Source organism: Aedes aegypti, chromosome 2, assembly GCF_002204515.2.
Source record: "Aedes aegypti strain LVP_AGWG chromosome 2, AaegL5.0 Primary Assembly, whole genome shotgun sequence".
NCBI lineage: Eukaryota > Metazoa > Arthropoda > Insecta > Diptera > Culicidae > Aedes > Aedes aegypti.
Genome location: NC_035108.1, coordinates 125,007,456 through 125,028,550, shown reverse-complemented (window position 1 = coordinate 125,028,550; position 21,095 = coordinate 125,007,456). Strand labels below are relative to the sequence as shown.

Genomic DNA, 21,095 nt, shown 5'->3' with positions numbered 1-21,095 from the left:
GGGAAGGGGGCTATTCGGGGAAACGGGATATTCGGGAAACTGGCGTTCGGGGAAACGATATTCGGAGAAAAGTAGCACAACCGGGGGTCAGGCATAGCGTGACAAGCCATACAACATTTTCAGAGGGGATAGCTTGGCAAAGTCGAAATTTAACGTGACATAATTTGTGTACCATCCCCAGGCTGTGGAACCTCCAACGCTAGATTAAGTCAAGAAATCGTTCGAAACTTTAGATTGACTGAAGCTCTTTCTAGCTTGCCTGTTTAACGTAGTGCTAGGTGGGTAATTAGAAAGCGGCATCTGGCGGCGTCGCAAACATAATGAGTTGTACCAAATGCGTACAGAGGTGGATATTTTCATGCGTACGAAATTCGACAGGCTGCGTTGGGCTTATCATGTTGCCCGTATGCCGAGAAAACATCAAGTTACGATAATGTTCGACAGAACCCGAACAAGCCCACCAACTTTGTGATAGGCCGCGCACACGATGGTTTTTTTTGACGTTGGATAACGTCTTACGGCAACATACTGGGGTACAATTTCGAAAAACGAAAAATCGCTCGCGTCACGAAAAGTGGTTAGATTTTGACTGTTAATAACTTACTAATGCCCGCATAGATTTTAAAGGTTGGTTGGTTTGACTTTATTAACGAGATTTTTAGCCCTAGGCTAGTTCATCTCGGGACCAACGGCTTTACTTCCCTTCCGAAGGAAGTCGTCACTATAACTTTTTACGTCATAAGTGACTATGTCGGGGATGGGATTCGATCCCAGGTCCTCGGCGTGAGAGGCGAGTGTTCTAACCACTACACCAGGTCCGTCCCCCATAGATTTTAAAGATTTTTGCACCAATCGATTGGAAATGTTTCTACGAATCTATTCCAATAAGGAAAACTATTGATTTTGATGACTAAACTATTGAAAAATGGGTAAATATCGAGGCATGTCTTATTTTCCATAGAAAAGCACATTTTTCTTGCTGTTATAAGGTTTTGACGTCTTTGTACCCTAATTCCGGGTGAAATTGATCATTTTTTCATGGTTTTTCTTGTCTGTTTTCAATAATGTTGAAAATGTCAAACAACTGAATGCAGGAAAACAAGTACGACGGTCAGCCTCTTTGGCTCATGTGCCAAAATTTTCTAAAATATTTGTTTTTAGTGCTAAAAATCATCCTTTAAATGAAAAATCGGGGAATCCTATTTCGGGGTAAAATTGATCACTTGTCAATGCGATTATTGTTATATTTTGAAACGACTCTACATAATGAATATGATCTCCCTGAATCCGAAAATGCTTGCTGAATTCTTAATAATGCAATATTTGAAGAAATAATGAATACATAATTTCAAGAATTGCGATGAAAACGTCTAAATTTAGGCAATTTCCTAAGGAAATCACTGATACCTGATTTCTATAATGCTGACAATGCCAAGTAACTGAATGCAGGAAAACAAGTATGAAGGTGAGCCTCATTGACTCAAGTAACGAAATTTTCTAACAAATGTAATTTTAGTGCTAAATACCATGCCTAAAATAAAAAAAAATCGGGAGATCTCATTTCGGAGTGATATTGATCACTTATCAATGCCATTATTGTAAGTTTTCAAAACAACTTCACATAATAAATTTGAGCTCCCTGAATCCGAATATGCTTTGCAAATTCTTAACAATACAATATTTATAGAAATAATGAATGTTTAAATTTCAAGAATAACGCAGTAAACGCCTAAATGTATGCAATTCCCTGATGTATAACAGAAATTCAATTATTTCAACCAAATCAACGAATTGGTACGAGTTTTGATCTTAAGTGTCCTCACAAACTTTCAGGATTATACGATGTGCAAATCCTTGTCTAGAACTACAAGTTTATTGATGTTTGTCAACACTGCACCGTACAAGATTTTGAAATTTTACATTATTTTCATAGTAATGAACATTTTTGAACGCAAAAAACTTCACAACACACAATTTGGACATACTTACGACAAACAAAGTTCATTCACTGCAGGTTACATTGATATTTGTGCTCCATTAGGAAGAAATAAAATCGAGTGACACAGTGATCAATTTCACCCTACTGATCAATTTCACCCGAATGTACGGTACCTAACAGAAATTTAATTAATTCAACCGTATGAGCTAATTGGTACGAGTTTAGAAGATGAAATCGGGCTCGGGGATATATTTTAAGCATCCTTACAAACATCACTTACTATGAATAGTGCCGTTGTCGTCGTCGCTACCTACATGTAAATGCACACATAGAAGACTGCAAAAATGCTACCGCCGCCCAACCCGAGCGACCGGAACCTAAACTTTGTTTGTCATTGATCTCCGTTGAAAACTAATCAATTATAATTGATAATTAAATAAATTAAATAATCAATTTATAGTAATAGATGAAGTGTCTCTGGTTGTAACTCTTTTACGTCGAATGCATTGTTGTGACCCTGAAAAAGACCATTTTGTTTGAAATGCTGCAAATCATTTTAAGCGCGTTCTCCACGGATACCGATCAGTTAGGCCACTCGCAGGACGCCGCCTGCAGGACCATGACGGCCGAGCTCCAGAATCGCAGATTTGGCTCTACATTTCCCCGGATACCACGACGAAGCAGAATAAGTTCTTCATGGTGCGGAGCTTCTTCGAGTATCAAAAAGAGATCATGCCAATCATCGTGACTAGCAACTTTAACATCGATTTGAGTACAGAGGAGAACATGGATCTCGCGGACTTCATGGAGAAGTACCTCAACCTCAAACTGGATTCGGAACCCACTAAAGCAACTAATTTTAGTGGATCATGCGTGGACCTAACGTTTGACCGAACTATTTGTTTGGGAAGCGAGGGTTACCGCTCATGCTTCTTCCTCCATCAACCGATTCTATCGGTGTTGAAGTGTTAACCGAACCAACCAAATAATACTACACAATGTCCATAATAGATCAGAATGGCATGCAACAAATAGTAAAAAAAAATGATTGGATTTTTATCCGTAGAAACCTTTCATAAGTTCGTGATGGTATCAAGCCAGAAAATAGAAGAAGCTAACGTTATCCAACGTCAACTTGGCGGTTGTATCTCGGAAACAACCTCTTACTTTTTTTGTAGTAAAAAAGATGACCCAAGGGCACTCAATGTTCAGGGCGAATGTCTTTAGGCTGAAGGCCATTAGGCCGAATGTCGTTAGGCTGAAGGCCATTAGGCCGAACGCCGATAAGCCGAACACCGTTAGACCGAAAGGGTCATTAGGCCGAAAATGAAAGATAGTTCTAATATAGGGGGTGCAAACTGGAAATCAAGATGCAGCCAGGCTGCTGTCAAGCCTAAATTTTCTTCAAAATGATCCAAGTATGCCTAGGAGTTTGTGGTCATTACTTCGTCATGCTAAAAATGTTCCACAATTTATGTGACACAAAAACTATCAACTGTTGAGGTTGTAGAAAAAACGTTTCACTTAGTCTTTTTGATGCGTATGTTTTCAGAACTTTTGAAAAAACACGTTACGAGGTACTAATGAATTAAGTTCACGATTTCGGCCAATCGAAACGCTGTGTCCTGTCTCGGTTGCTGAAATAGATGCAGTGGGATCCGAGCACCCACATCGTTGCAACAGCGCCATTTTTCCATTTCATACCATTTCCACTCGAGACCTTTCATCGGCGATGTCGAAATGATCGAATCGAAACGCGAAAAAATACGGTGCAAATGCCCTCTAAAAGTGTGAATCGAAAGTGGAAGAGGCAATCCGGCACATATTGTTGATCCCGATGAAATATGACTCAGAGCGCGCGATAGACGAAACATTTTTCAAAATTTCGAACACTTTTTTTCGCTTCTACCGAAAGCACACTTGTTGGTTGGCACGCGTCGTCGTTTTCGTCTTCGTCGCATCTTACTCGTCGGTGTATGTTGAATTACAATTTAACGGTATCTTAAATTTGTCCCTGCGTTCTTTTTTTTCTGTCTTCCCCTTTCTGCATTTTCTAGAAACGACACATTCAACGGAACCTCCGTACAATCCGAGGCCCTGTTGGGGGCCGGGCGCAGAGCACTTCTGTCTGAACGGTGGCACCTGTATACACTTCGAGGATCTCCAAGAGTGGGCATGCACGTAAATATATATCTACTATTCGAACGAAGTTTAGATGTTAGTTATGTAGTTTAAGCAAATATTTGACAATAAGTCGAGGAGGGAGAATTGGTTCAAATCTGATCTAATTATCCGTTGATACCAGGATTTCGACCAAAATCTAATATGGAAGGAGTTCTCGCTGAAACCAGGCTGCCATCGGCACAAATCGTTAGAACTCCAATTTTATGTCACTGATCGTCAATATATGCTAAAACTGGAGGGTGGTCCTTTCGATTTCCCTAAATTGGTGGACCCCTCGTACGCCGCTAGCTAAACAGTTTGCGAAAAGCCAAATTTTTGCTAAATCTTAGGAATTTCTACACGTGATATGTCTTTTTTTTCCTTGGAACACATAGAAAATACTGTCATAGAGGAAGGATGAAACTTTCATTTGAATCTTAAAATAATTGGTGGCCATTTTGAATTTGTCCGCCATCTTGAATTTCATAAGGAAACTCGTTTTTTCACCATTAGCGCACCGCTCGTTTTGAATTCTGAGATCATCATCAGAAAGATGAGAAAAAAATAAGTCTAAGTCTGCTACATGAGGCTGTTCAATAGATTACAAATTCTTTAAAAAAAAATATTAAAACTTCTAACTACTTCTAATTTTAAACGTTTTTCACATTCTTGAGATTATCTAACCTATTCTATTCCATTGCAGATGTCCCAAGGGCTTCTCGGGCAACAAGTGCGAGAACAAAGTCATCGATTACCACCCTACGGCATCCAGCAAACAACAGGACTGCTCGAAGGGTTACGGATATGGAGGTTACTATTGCTAAAACAGGCTTTATAACACCAATTGTTGAATTAACATATTAGACACGAGAAGAAAATGATCCCCCCCTCCATTCCCAACCGAACAGAACCAAAAACCTTTCAGTAAAATGTCCTACCCCTGTCCTGAAATCCTACCCTGTCCTACGATAAGTTATGTTGATTATTTTTTTACAAATGGATCAAATTCACCGGGCGGCCATCAAGGAGACAACAAGTATTTTTTAGTCAATGGAATGTGTGCGATATTTGTATGAAGTGGAAAAATGCGAGGCGAAGTAGAGTTAGAATGTCGGTTGTTGTTTTAATATTTCTTATCGATTAGTAGCCCAATGCCAAAAATTAGCCTAAGTCAAGATTTTGTTTCAACGACCGTGCTAGGAGGAGGAAAAGTATCTAATTGCATCCTTTTTCAATTTGTAAATAATAGAGAACGAGTCATGTTTTCTTTGTATATTATTTGAGAAAGATTCTTTTCTTTATATAATTATGAATTTATAGTACAAATTTGTGTATATTGTGTAAAAAAAAACTATTTATTACTGAATAACGCTAAAACATTACACTACCGTAAGCCAAATATTTATAGCTCGAAGAAACATTCCAAATCATGGATAAATCAATTCAGCTAACAGGATACAAAATGATTTGATGATCAAACCGTTCGACCAAACAATCGATACTCATTCTTTACCCCTTTAAAACTAGTTTAGTGAACCGACGAATTGTTAGCAAAATTAATTCCGATTATCAGATAAAATTTCCGTATTACTCAAGGAGCCCTTTCCCCCAATATAGAAATATCTTACTTTAACAATTGGTGTTATATGTTTCGCCCAATCGTTTATGCTCTCTACAGCACACTTCAAATAGGCGTTCCTAAGACACGAGTACCGATTATCAAATCAAACGAACGACTATTCCCCACATCTTCCCTATCATGATTCCTATCCTTCAAACGAACCTCCCCATTTTATTCCAATATAGCGACACAAAAAAGCCACCAGCGCATCGCTTGCCCTCACAGTATGGCAAATCTATTTGTACTTTTTTAGCGGTTTTCCCTCTGAAACGACTGTAACACGCTACAAGTTGACCAAAGCTCACGCCAAAAAGTGCAAATATTCAGATTTCGACAACCTGATCTAACTGCAAGAAGCAAACCCCGGGTGATGTTTGATGCAATGGTGCAGCTTGTTCTACCTGCTAAAATCAAAGCCAACGCGCACACGAAAACTGCACTTAATGAGTTCCATCCGATAAACTATACCGGAGGTAGGAAAGCTTTGCACGAATTGCGAGGGTATTAACAACGGCCAGGTGTCGGTGGTATTTTTCTCTCTGTTCCTTTCCCACAAACTACAAATCCGATCAGGTGGTGGACTTTCATTAAGTTCAACATAGGAGCCTAACCCCTAAACTGTACATTCTCGTCTGAACGCCGCAGCACAACGACGAAAACACTTAAATCGGATCGAAGAATTGTTACCACTTATATTTGTTAGAAATAAAAAATAGGAGTCAAAAAATAGAAAAAAAAAACTTGTAAAACCCATGGCCATATTCGATTCCGAAAAGGAAACAAAAAAGTTAAGCAAAATGATCAAAATCTTAGAGCCAACATTATGTAAAATTGTGTAAATATAATATCAGTGACCTAGTAGGTGGTTAAAAATTGTAAGTATTATCTCAAACCGCTGTTTCAAATTTCGATTCGATGTTCAGACTACGATTGGCGAATCTGCTCGTACCACGATAAACGAAAAAATAACTGTTTACCACGGTATTTTCTTTCTCAAAATTGTATAGACTATCTGTAGAACAAATTTTGTTAGTTGCAGCGTAAAAACAAGAACTAATTTATTTCAATGTGTTAAACATCGATGGAGTTAAAAATATGTAGTTAAAAAATGAAATGTACAGAAGAAAATTAAGAAAATGTGGAACGCGAACACCGTCACCACAAAAGCCTCAACGGCATCGAACAACGTGTGGCTGTTGGCGATGACGGATTACGATAAACAAACACAGTTGCCTTGAAGATGAATAAAAGCAATAAGTATGAAAATAATTTCTTCTTGTGTTCATATGTTTCTTATGATTTCTTCCGTTCTGACACGAATGTCAAGTGTTGCCAGCAAATCAGATCAACAATATCTTTCAAATTAGAGTAAAGATGCATCGAAAGCATGTCTAATACTTTTAGGAGCTCGAGCTTTGAGAACCATACAATAATCTCCTCATAAAATCTGATCGATTCTGGCATAATTTATCATAACGTCCCAAAAGCCATTGGTTAAAAAAGTGTAGATCGTTATTTTCGAACATATGTTTTTTTTTTTGTATTACCGACATTTTACACCGGAAGGGTGAATTTGTATCGGATGTAAAATGGTTTCAAATTAACATTCCATTGAACAATTATAATCTAATCTAATTTTAGTAGATTTTTCGTGGTGTTCTTTCTAACTTGTGGACCTAACAGTAGGGAGCGCTGTTCGCGTAAATTCGACCGATATGCGTCGGATCAGAGGAAGGTTGGTGTTCTCTCGACTTTTTGCTGCAATTCAGATGGCCGTCCGCGCTGTAGAATGTGCGGCTAGGAGTTCAAATGGTAACGTGCCTGCCTTAGCCATGACCGAGATTATCGGACTGGTCACAAACGCTCCGGAAGCAAACCGGACCATTTTGTTGTATATGCATTGCGCCTTAGCACTTCACTACCATCTGATATAAGATACGATCGATCCATATCTAATTTTTTCACTATTTCAACAGATTTCCATCGATTTTAGTGTTAGTTTTGAATAAGCACCTTTTCCTTCTCTGCAAATTCTGGAACATTTTTTGCACCCCGATCTGCATACTGTTTCTGGAGAGCACGTTGACGTTGTAGAAGAGATTGGACATTGATAACAACATTTGGTCGAAACGCTTCCTTAGCCATCGGTATGTTGGTTCTCACTAACCTGCTCAGAAGCCTTTCATTTGGTGAAGGAATATAACTGCTGCGTAGTGTGTTCCTCGCATGGAGCAACGCCATCCTAAGATCGGATTGACCTTCATTGCACTTCTTGAACATTGCTTTTGCAGTTTGAACATACCGTTCTGCTAAGCCATTTGCTCGTGGAACATGAGAGCTGGAAGTCTGATGGTCAATGTACTGAGTACTGGAGTACTGAGGTCCGTTATCGGTTTCTAGCACTTGCGGAATACCATGTACTGAAAACCATTCTTTAAGGTGATCAACAATTTGACGAGATGATATTTCGCGTAGCATCTTAACATAAAAATATCCAGAATAACTATCCACTAACATAATATATTCGTTTCTGTTAAAATAGAAAAGATCTGATGCAACTCGTTCGAAAGGTACTTCAGGAATCCAAAAGAGAACTTATTTCGCACGCCGTACTGAACTTTGAATTCCGGCGTGGCCACTGTGTACATCTATCAGCATTTTCTTCCTGAGTGTAGTTGGGATCATCGCTTGGCCGGATTTGAAAAATTAAACCTTCATACAACGCTAACTCACCTCAGCAGACAGAATCGCAAATCGATCACGTTTTGATCTATGGACGGCACTTCTCCGACATAACCGACGTCAGAACCTATCGTGGTGCTAACATTGACTCCGACCACTACTGGTGATGGTGAAACTGCGCCCAAAACTATCAGTCAACAATGGTGTACGGTACCGACGCCCACCCCGGTACAATCTCGAGCGGCTGAAACAACCGGATGTCGCCAATGCGTACGCGCAGCATCTTGAGCAGCGTTGCCGGATGAGGGCGAGCTCGATAGGGCCCCTCTTGAGGACTGCTGGAGGACAGTCAAAGCAGCCATTAACGACGCTGCCGAAAGCATTGTCGGAAATGTGGAACGGAGCTCAAGAAACGATTGGTTCGACGAGGAGTGCCAGAAGGTTTTAGAGGAGAAGAATGCAGCGCGGGCTGCAATGCTGCAGCATGGTACCCGGCAAAACGTGGAACGATACAGACTGAAGCGGAAACAGCAAACCCGCCTATTCCGGGACAAAGAGCGCCGCCTGGAGGAGGTGGAATGCCAAGAGATGGAGTTGCTGTACCGTTCTCAAGAAACGCGGAAGTTTTATCAGAAGCTCAACACATCCCGCAAAGGCTTCGTGCCGCGAGCTGAGATGTGCCGGGATAAGGATGGGAGCATCTTGACGGACGGACGCGAGGTGATCGAAAGGTGGAAGCAGCACTACGATGAACACCTGAATGGCGCAGTGAACACAGGCACAGAAGGTCAGGACAACGAAGGCGATGGCTACGTCAGCACAGAGGACAGCGGAAACCAACCAGTTCCCACGATGGGGGAAGTTAAGGATGCTATTCAACAGCTCAAGAACAACAAGGACGCTGGCAAAGATGGTATCGGAGCCGAACTCATCAAGATGGGCCTGGACAGGTTGGCCGCTTGTCTGCATCGGCTGATAGTCAGAATCTGGGAAACGGAACAACTACCGGAGGCGTGGAAGCAAGGCGTTATATGCCCTATCTACAAAAAAGGCGACAAACTGGAGTGTGAAAATTATCGTGCAATCACCATCCTAAACGCCGCCTACAAAGTGCTATCCCAGATTCTCTTCCATCGCCTGTCACCTATAGCAAACGAGTTCGTGGGAAATTATCAAGCAGGTTTCGGCAGGTGCGGCAAACTCTCCAGAAATGCCGTGATTACCAGGTCCCTACGCACCATTTGTTCATCGATTTCAAGGAGGCATACGATAGTATCGACCGCGTAGAGCTATGGAAAATCATGGACGAGAACAGCTTTCCCGGGAAGCTCACAAGATTGATCAGAGCAACGATGGACGATGTGCAAAACTGCGTGAAGATCTCGGGCGAACACTCCAGTTCGTTCGAGTCTCGGCAGGGACTACGACAGGGCGATGGACTTTCGTGCGTGTTGTTCAATATTGCACTTGAAGGTGTTATGCGAAGAGACGGACTTAATAGTCGAGGCACGATTTTCACGAGATCCGGACAATTTGTTTGCTTCTCGGACGACATGGATATTATTGGGACAAAATTTGAAACGGTGGCAGATTTTTTTCACCCGCCTAAAACGAGAAGCAACAAGAGTCGGGCTAATAGTGAATTGGTCGAAAACAAAGTACATGCTGGTTGGCGGAACTGAGCGCGACAGGACCCGCTTAGGAAGCAGTGTTACGATAGACGGAGATACCTTCGAGGTGGTGGACGAGTTCGTCTACCTCGGATCCTTGTTGACGGCTGACAACAATGTTAGTCGGGAAATACGAAGGCGCATCATCAGCGGAAGTCGTGCCTACTATGGGCTCCAGAAGAAACTGCGGTCAAGAAAGATTCACCCCAGCACCAAATGTAGGATGTACAAAACGCTCATAAGACCGGTAGTTCACTATGGGCATGAGGCGTGGACTATGCTCGAGGAGGACTTGCAAGCTCTTGGGGTTTTCGATCGCCGAGTGCTAAGGACGATCGTCGGCGGCGTGCAGGAGAACGGTAGCTAAAGCTGGAAGGATACGCTGGGCAGGGCATGTTGCAAGAATGCCGGACAACAACCCTGTAAAAATGGTGTTCGCTACGAATCCGGTCGGAACAAGAAGGCGTGGGGCGCAGCGAGCTAGGTGGATTGATCAGGTGCACCAGGACCTGGAGAGCGTGGGTCACAGTCGAGCATGGAGAGAAGCGGCCATGAACCGAGTGAGTTGGCGAATTTATTAATTGTTGGCGAGGCTTTATCAAGATAATTGATGTAAAGCCAAATAAGTAAGTAGTACAACGCTAACTCGTCTCGAAAGCACCAATATTTCCGTAATTCCGGTAATAACGAATCGATTGCTTCTGGCCAACGTTTCATAATCACAGCTTTAAGGGATTTCATTTCAGGAGCTGCATCCGTATGCTGGCGTAGCTCTATTCCAGCCTTCTTTGACATGTGTAGGACCAAATGAACCTCCAACTGCTTTTCTTTCTCGTTGGATGGTTTGTTGTTCACGTTTCGGCTCAGCATAACCGGAATTTTGGAATATTGGTTCCTCTCACATATTTCACTATTGGACTCTAAGGCATCAACTCAAGCCGAATTCTACGAAGCCTTAGTGGAGACCGATCTAACTGCTTGCGAAAGATAGATTCTAGGGGCTTGTGGTCAGTTTCTACTGTTAATTCCTTGCCGTGTACACATACTGATGGAACTTTTGGCAAGCAAATCTAATGCCTCCTTTTCAATTTGTGGATACCGTAAAACGGGGTAACTTTGATAGTTTTTTCGAAGAAAACTTGAATATTTATGAAGTGATCGTAGAACAGATTGTTTGAGCGTTTCAAAAATGCTAAAATCTTATATTTTTTTAATATTTGCATATTAATCCTCAAATGTTCTTGATTCCAACGAAAATAGCTTTGACATGAAGTGCCATACAAATACACATGTTATGGGTCTTGCATTATCAAAGTTACCCCGTTTTACGGTAGTTCATTTTGGCTGTTGTCAGATCTCTCGATGCAACAACGATGTAACAAATCAACTCCCAACGCATTCGAACTGGCATCAACTGAGAGCGTTACTGGTGCATTGACTGCATTATAGTTTGAATCCTTTTAAACGCATTTTCATGTTCCGAGTTCCATTCCCACCTAACGTCCTTCAGAAGCATCTGTCTTAACGGAGACGTCCAATCCGATAAGTTTGGGACAAACTTTCCTGAGTAATTAATCATTCCCAATACTCTTTGAAACTGGCTTCTGTTGGTGGGTGATTTGAGTCGGGAAATAGCCTCCCCTTTTTTAGGATCAGCCTTAAGTCATCTGGCAGTGACCACATGTCCTAAAAACTTCACGCTATCTTGATCTAAAAGGCACTTATCTTTGTTCAGTTTGAGATTCGCATTGACCAACATCTGAATAACAACTTTTGTGATTGCTGCTAGTTTGTTCGAATCCTCAGCATGAATCAAAATGTCGTCCATGGAGAATTCAACTCCATTGATCCCTTCTAATGTGTCTTGCATCACTTTTTGGAAGACTGGGGCTGAAGCTAACCCGAATGGCAATCTTTTGCAGCAATACCTTCCCCAAGGTGTACTGAAGATTAAGCATTTAGAAGTTTTATCCGAAACACGAATTTGCCAAAAACCTTTTTTGCAGTCCAAAATCGTGAACCGACGTGAACCGGACAGCCTAGCTGCTATTTCTTCGATTGTTGTTAAGGGATGATGACGCCGCAACAAGTTCTGGTTGACCTGTGAAGGATAAATACAGATCCGTAAATTTTTATTCCGGCTTACTAACACCTTCGCATTAACTACCGGAGTCGGCTCATGGATTCTGGCAATCACTCCTATTCGCTCCATTGCTACTAGTTCCTGCAGAAAACTTTCACGAATGCTATGCGGAACATGTCTGGTAGGTCTGACCTCCCACTGCGGATCAATATCATATAGTAGTTTTTCACGTAACCCAGTTCATCATACGCCACTTCATCGAAGATCTCGATTGTATTCACTCTAGCGATCAGCTGTTGGGCGATACACGTCGCCTTTCCGAGAACTGGAATAACATCCACCACTTTGAACACTATACAGCTACTTTTGTTCTTAATATTACACACAGGTTCAATCTCATCGAGTACTTTCAGACGGTGATTCTAAAACAACACCAGCCACTTCACTTTCTAGCTTCGCATAAACATATCTAGCTGCTTCGCCAAGCGGTATCACATTTCAGTGTGCTCCAGAGTCGAGTTTTGCACAAAACTTTTTGTCATGAATCCTGACTGTTTCGTACCAGTCGGTACGTAAACTAGCCACTGTGCCAATGAATAACTCTTCTTCTGACTCTTCTTCCGTCGGTTCTTGCACTGTATGAATCACATTAGCCACAGCACGAGTTCTGCACTTCGCCGCGAAGTGGTTCTTCTGCCCACATTTGTCGCAGATTTTTCGGAAAGCTGGGCAGTATTCTCATTGATATCTTCCACATTTAAAACACTCCGAGATCAGTCTATCGTTCACTTGTTGACGCTCAATAGGCAGTCGTTTCTTCATTGTTTTTATTTCGTCCAGTTTAACTTCCCCTGATAACATCTTAGACTGCAAGATTGTCAACTCAAAGTTTTTGCACAACTCAATTGTTTTTTGAAGTGTCAACTTCGTTCAATAGGTACATGAGGTACAAGACTCACATACCTTACTCCAATTAGGGTAGGTGTACCAGTTATGGACATAGTGGTTCCCTATTTCACCACACGTGATTTTTTAATGTCTTCAAATTTTGAAAACTTTTGTGTGTTGTAATAGTTAGATTAAAGATATATCTTGATGTTAAAACATTCAAAAGGATTTAAAATGTGAAAGTTATCAAAATTTCACATATGGCCAAATAGGGAACCACTATGGCCATAACTGGTACACTTTCCCTATAATTCGCTCCTTCACTATAGTATTCGCTATAGCGAATCATGGAACATGTTGAAGGAACATTTCTATGCTTGTTCTTTTACTCTGGCAGGGCCGCATTTGCGGGGGGCGAGGGGGCCATGGTCCCCGGGCCCCTACATTTTAGGGGCCCCACAAATCTCGACAAAAATATTTATGGTTAAACTTTCACGAATAATTAGAACCATTGCAATAGTACATACTTTTCGGAAACGCATCATATGATTTGAAAGATTCAATTTTTTTAATAAATCCGGGAAAATGGGCGAATTTATTGGAAATAAACTCTAATAAGTACTACAACTTCAACAAAAGCTTTCTCAACGAAGTTTATGACTAGGTTCTAATGCAATTTATATATCTGCAGATCAAGTAATAGGACTTAATTATTTAATTATTTATTTTGAAAATTTCTTTGTCGATAAAATTGCAGACATGATAGCGTTTAAGTGCCTTGAATATAGGAACTTTAAAGAACTCTAGCTTAAAAAATGGACCAAAAAAGAGAACATACAGGAATCAAAAGTATTTTTCCAAAGATTCAGAGATAATTCCGAAGATAAAGTTATTAGTTTCTGTGGAATTCCTCGCATAGCTTTTCTAAGGAATTTTTCCAAGAATTTTGTTTCGAATAACTCATATATTCTATCTGGATTTTAACAAGAATAGCTATAGAAATTACCCAGGAATTGTTTCAGATATTTTTTCTAGGAAAGCCTAAGCCCTCCATGATTGAATCAGGTGATTCTTCCATCGATTTCCTTAGTAACAACTGTACATTCGGTTGAAGGATTACTGAAAAAAAAATTCTGGAGGAAGTCTTTAGTCTTTAGAAAAAAAAACTCGGGGTAATCCTGGAGATGAAATAACTGGAGGTGGATTTCTTGGAGAAAGTCCTCTAAGCATCCTTTGCAAAATTGCTGGAAGAATTTCTAGGAGGATTGTAAGAGGAATCTGTAGAGAAAAAAATCTAGAGGGATCCCAGTATGAACATACAGTATAACAGCCTCCTGAAGTTTGCTCCATGTGTTTTGGGAAGGGCCATAAGTCGTGGAATTGGAATGGTCCCGACAGAAGTAAGATGTGCAGAAAATGCGGCACCGAAGGCCATAATGCAAGCGATTGTAAGCAGGTCGCTAAATGCCTAATATTTGTCGACAGAGCAAACAACGGACACTTAACAGGTTGACCGCAGCCGAAATTGAAGTAACACAGTTAAATTTTAACCACTGTGATGCAGCTCAGGAGCTGCTTTGACAGTCAGTCGCGGAAGCCAAGACTGACGTGGTGTTATTATCGGACCCATACCGCATACCAGCCAACAACAGCCAATCCAAGAAGTACTATCTCAAATGACGGTTTTGCGATAGCAAAAATCAACAGCGTATTCTATTGCGGTTGTTACGCGCCACCAAGGTCGATTGAGGAATTTTCCCATATGGTCGACAGGATGAAACTAGTCAATCGCCAGCCAGTAGTGATAGCTGGTGACTTTAATGCATGACAGTGGAGTGGGGTAACCGCCGCACCAACTCAAGAGGCCAACTATTGTTGGAATCCCTGGCCGCATTAAATGTAGAGCTGGTAAATGTGAGTACAGTGGTACCTTCCGCAGAAATGATGCAGAATTGATGACGATTATACTCATAGCGATCATCAATCGATTCACTATAGTATAATACCAGGCGGTCGGAAGGCAGCGCAATGTAGCTCGACCCAAGCCCGAGGTTGGAAAACAGTGCGCTTCGACGGCGAAGTATTCACTGAAGCCCTGAGGCGCGATCGGAACACTCTGGACCTAAACGGCGAAGAACTAGTTGCTGTGATACCACAAGCGTGTGATGCTTCCATGCCGAGAAAAGCCCTTCCTAGAGAGAACAGGCCACCGGTATACTTGTGGTGCGAGTCAACTGCAAATCTTTGGGCAATCTGCCTTCAGGCTAGACGAAGAATGCAACGCGCACGCACAGAAGCACAAAGAGAAGAACACGGTGCAGCATTCAGAAAGGCAAAGTTGGCTCTCAAAAAGGAAATCAAGAGTCAAAAACGGGCATGCTATGATAGTGAATGCGGGAGTGCCAATTTGAGTCCATGGGGTGACGCTAACAGAATGGTAATGGCTAAGACCATAGGTGCCATAGCGCCCCAAGAGAAGTTGCCCGAGTTGCTTCGATCAATAATCGGTGTACATGGCCCCCAGCGCCGTATGCGGCAGATGAAGGAGAAGAAGTGGCGAGAGTGACGAACGAAGAGCTGGCAGAAGTCGTGAAATCATTCGCGTCAAACAAGGCACCGGGACCCGATGGTATTCCGAATGTTGCCTTAAAAGCGGACATGTTCAGAACCACGATGCAACGCTGCATAGATCAAGGAATCTTCCGCGATGTATGAAAGCGACAGAAATTGGTGCTACCAAAGGCGGGGCAACCACCAGGTGACCCGTCGGCTTATAGACCTATATGTCTACTGGATACGACGCAAGTCCGAGCAACAGGCCAGCAAACGCAAGCTCCTGGCAAGCGTGGCGCTATCCTTACTAAGGTATGGAGGACCAATCTGGTCAAAAGCGCTAAGAACGAGCAGAAACCTAAAGCGGTTGGAAAGCACGTACAGGATCAAGTACTTAAGAGTAGCAAGCGCATACTGAACGGTATCTAAAGAGGCCGTGTGAATCATAGCCGGGATGACACCCAACGGGCTCATCATCAAGCAAGATGTGCAATGCTTCAACCAAAGGGGTACCAGAGGAGTCCACGACACGTGTAAAGAGGCAACGCTCAGAAGTTGGCAGCAGAAATGGGATAACTTCACTAAGGGTAGATGGACCCATCGGCTAATACCAAATGTGTCAGATTGGTATGGCAGAAACCATGGGGAAGTGAACTTCCACCTGACGCAGTTTCTGCCAGGACATGTTGTGGAGGAAACAGCGGTGCATGTCGTGTTTGATTGCCCCCGTTTCATTGATGTGAGAGGTCGCATGCTCGCTACATGCGGAGAGGATACGTCCCCCGACAATATAATAGAGCGAATGTGTGCGGATGCCGAGTGCTAGAATGCAGTAACTACGGCTGTCACTCACTTTATGTTAGAATGGCAGCGCCTATAGCGCGCCGACCAAGAGTTGGCTGCAGAGGATCAGCCCTGTCGAGGCTGGCCCCCTGTAACATTGTTTGAGTCGGCTAGGAGAAACAATTTCCTTAGGCTACTTCTGCTACATGTGTTGTGCTTTATGCACTGGCCTCTCCCCGAAGAAATACCGTAAGGTGGTTCCGGGAAGATGAAGGCCTGAGGCCAAAGGTAATGTCGATGCACTGTACGCCACTTGAGCAATTCAACAAGAATTGCTCAAGTACAGTGCAAGGGCTGGTTTTAGTAGGTCGCCGTTGGTGCGACATCCCCACACTCCCTGAGTTACCTTCTCAGGGGGTCTGTTTGCGGATTTTCCCCTTGTAAAAAAAAAAAAAAAAGCTTACAGGAAGCCCAGAAAATATACGTAGAGAAATTCCTAGGTAATATCCAAAAACTACTAATGATAAATTACTTACTGGAAAAACTTTTGGTGGAATTCAAGGTGGAATGTTTGAAGAAATTCTTAAGCAGAATCTCTTCTTCGGGCGGGTGCACGACGTCAGGCATAAATACATTAGGCACAATATACGTTAAGCATAATGGCCGATTAGTATAATGGACGTTAGACAAAAAAGAAGATTAGCATAATTTTGAAAATAAGCAAGAAATCTTGCAAGCGATAGGCGGTGTGATAAAAGTTGGTGACTTATCTAGATTTTGCGGAAGGCAAGCGACCCAAAATGAACAGAGTCAATCTTCATTAGAAAATATGATAAGCAAGCATAGTGATGCTGTACACGACTTAACTACCACTTTAACGTTGCATTATACTATGACTTTTTGATAGATGTGGGTCAATAAAGAAAGATCCTATAAGAAATTTGTCCTTCTTCATTTCTAAGCTTGTTTTTCAAAGAATAAATTTAAGAGGACTATGGCTGAAAATTTTAGTTTTAAGGTTTTGAAACTATGTCATTTTGGACAAAAATACTGCATTGTTGACACTATATGGATATTTTTTAACTTTACTATTGTAAACAAACTACCTAAACAAACAACATTTCGGTTGTATAGCTCGAAAATCGTTTAATAGTTTATGAAACGGGTGAGGCTCTCGTAGATAACAGACGGCGTTGGTAGTCTAATGGCTATCGCTTCGGCTTCCCAAACAGAAGGTCGTGAGTACCCGTCCCTTCCTTACATTTGTAATAATCTTCCTAATAGCTCTCTTTCTCTATCTCGTTGTGTCATCCTTGATAATGGCATCAAATATCATCAGTTCTCTATATCACTAAAATTGAATAAATCGACTTAACCGCTTACCACAGTGGTATCCTTACGGTCGAATACTTCTACTTTCAAGGTAGCAGTGGAAAATTCAGGAAATTACACGATTTTTCAGCAACAATACTGCCGTGAATCGCAAAGTCAGTCCCATCTGTAAAAAGTAGGCATTGAGAAAATGGGCTGTGAAGTTTTCAAACGCGTTTTCCATACAAATATTCAAAAAAAAATCCAGAGGATTGGAACATGTTCGAATCTTAATGAAACTTTCACTACTTGCTTTTCACTACGATATATTTTCGAGAAAAATATGAAGATGATCAAAACAATTTACAATTTTGTGTTCCACGGTGCAAAAGTCTGTAGTGGGACTGATATGCGGTTACTTTTCGTTATGGGACAATTTGACTTGCTGTTTTTTCCTAATTTTTGCGAACAAATTAATTTTTTTCATTAGTGCAGCTGAAAGAGCATTGAAAGAGATGTTGAAAACTGAACTCAACTCAATTTTGACGAAAATGCAGATGGGACTGACTTGTTCATGGCAGAATAGCCCACGCAGAAAAATTCCTTCCTCTTCCCGATGGGCATAAGTTGCACCGGAAATTTATTTAATGGCTTACAGTCTCAACGGCAATCAGAACTAAAAGATTTCGAATGAAGAACTTGACAGCTACTGGATTCGGCACTGCAATCTTGGGAGGAATCGAAACGATGTTTTTATATTTTCCCGACGTTTCGACGCAGAATCGAGTCATCTTTTGGGAACTTTCTTGACCCCAGAAGAAAACTAGACTCTGAGTCGAAACGTCGGGAAAAATCTAAAAAACATCGTTTCGATTCCTCCCAAGCTTGCAGTACCGAATCCAGTAGTTCTAAAAGATTTCTTCTACGCCCAACATTTCGTTTATATTTCCAATATTTTTTCAAAGGTTATAAAAGTTATTTTCTTTATCTGGTGGTTAGTTTTCGTGACAGTCGAAAGCATCCAACTGATGGACATAAGAACGTTGCCGGCGCCGTTAACCTTTGCGTACCCAACACCTGTTTTGAGGATTTTCAAATCTCCAATCAGCTGTTAAAAAATCATTTTTTAAACGATCAATAAACTTTTGAAAGGATGCTTACAAAAATATTTAGCTTAAGGTATTGATTGAGAAATTCGTGGTACTCCCAAGAACGATTTTTGGAATAATCTGTGGGATGATTATTAAAAAAAAATTCTTGAAAAATCTCAGCAATATTATCTTGACAACTAGGAATAAAAGAGAATCCCAGGAGGAATAGGATAAAGAACTTCTTGGACACCTCCATGTGTCACGTTTTCTTCGGTAATTGTTGTCGGTCTGAAATTCTGCAGTAAAACACATCTGGATCACATTGTTGCGAAGTAGCTTTCCGAAAACCATTTATCGAAGTGAATCAAAAGTGCACAGAATAAAGAAGTAGCTTTGCTGGCAAGACCTATGGCAAAAACTTTTCAAATTCCATGACAGATTTTTGTCAGATTCCTCGCAAGATATATTCTGGTAAGCTAATTAGCAGAAGCCAGATTGTTTGGAATACCACACAAAATTTAATAAAATCTATCATAATTCAATTAATTTATATTCATAGTTATAAGACAATTCTTAAAAAATAAAAAATAAACGAGATCAATTTTCGTAGCGATTTTTTGCCATCGGCCTACGCCCATGCCTAATTCTGTTCAAATTTCTTACACTACGCTAAAAGTACATTTTATTCTTATACGTTTTGAACTTGGCAATATTATTTTGTAAAAATTTCCGGTCATCCAAAACAAAGTTCAGACCCCTGAAACAGTGAAACAAGCGTTGAATCGTTTTGCCCTTTCATGAAACCCGTCACAGTCGGCCGCAGTCCTTTTCTTGCACGATGACTTTTCAGTTTACTCCCACGATCCACAACTCCAGAAACGGAGTTTTTTGTTTTCTATTTGCTCGATGAAGGTGTCTTTTAAACTGCCCCGTTTTGTACCGTCAGCCAGAAAGCTTCTTCCCATTCAAATTCGAACGCAACTTCCGTGGCCACCTGATTAACAGCGAGCATTTACCTACAAAAGAACCGAAAAAGAACCCCTGAATGCAACCAGCCAAAAGTGCCTGAAACAGCCAAGATAGAGGTAGAAGTGATCCAATTCCGAACCTCTCTCGACGACATGGTCTACGACCGATGAAAACGAAGACGACAACCGTAGCGAGAATGCATCCACGCTTTAACCCCGAAACGTCTGCCAGTGACGTTCTGTTCGGTGCCCTGACATGACGCGGCAAGGTAAGCCTAATTAATTTATATGAATCTATTATATTTTTTTTTTCGTTCGTTTGGTTGCTTATCTTTTGTTTGTGGCACATTTCAGCGTCTTTTTGCTTTTTAGCGCAAAAATCACCTCTGCTCCCATGCCTTCTTGAAAACTTAAACTGACTTTACATTTCCGACTTGCCTCTTCAATCTGACTGTTTTTCTCTCACACACAGATCGTTATCGGCGCTTTATTTGTCTTACAGTGAGGTTTTAATGTAGTGTCTGTCTGCAACCACCCGCAACCCCACTTCTGCCTAAATGTTTCCCTTTTTAACGCATTAACAGACCTACTACACTGAATCCTCCATTTAAGTAACTTCTATTTGCGCAAATTAAAGAATTTCATTTACGATATATATCGTAAATGGAACTTGTGTATACATTTGAGACAACGCGGCATTCGTTCAAACATACTTATTAATATTTAGAAATTTAGAGCATTGAAGCTTGAGCTAAGCCAAAAGAGCATCATAAGGATAACTATATTGTTCGTGATAATCATCGGGAGCTTTATCATTGCAATTCATACTCATGCAAGTTCAAACAACTAAAATGATCTAGTATGTTTTGAGTTCAAGGCCTATCCAAGGTAATCCAAGAACCCATGACGTAAGAAAATCACGTTTTTGTGGTGCGTTATGGAGTAAAGATCTTACAGTAAACCTTAGTCCCCAGTGCTTCAAACGGAGTGAACAGGATAGTAATCAAAGAAACACTTATTAGTCCTTGTTACATGTTTAACACTTCAGTCGTCGCGCTGTTGTATTTTGTACAACACTGGTGAAAAAACCTCGCTTTTCGTTCACAACAGCAGCGTGGTGGTTCTGATGGTGGTCAACCACGCGACGACTGGAAGGTTAACTTTGTTAAAAGTAACAAGTCTTGGTTTTCCAGTTGCCGAGAATGATCTAGAGACAAGGAAGAAAAAAACAAATTCAATCATTAGTTTTCTAATATTTTATTTATTTATTTCTCTAGTTCGAAGAAGTAATGACTGGGATTCTAATGCATGGACAATTTCTTGGCATAATCAAGGGACCCGAT

The 21,095-nt window shown here is 41.2% G+C and overlaps 1 protein-coding gene across 1 annotated transcript in view; it reads left to right on the top strand.

Moving 5' to 3' along the window:
* LOC5577077 (protein vein) overlaps positions 1-21,095 on the top strand; it is a 245,040-nt gene that overhangs the window by 205,042 nt on the left and 18,903 nt on the right. Inside the window, exons 5-6 of the mRNA XM_021842230.1 lie at positions 3,997-4,120; positions 4,806-4,912. Of these exons, the coding sequence (XP_021697922.1) occupies positions 3,997-4,120; positions 4,806-4,912 (231 nt within the window). The remainder of the gene's footprint in view (positions 1-3,996; positions 4,121-4,805; positions 4,913-21,095) is intronic.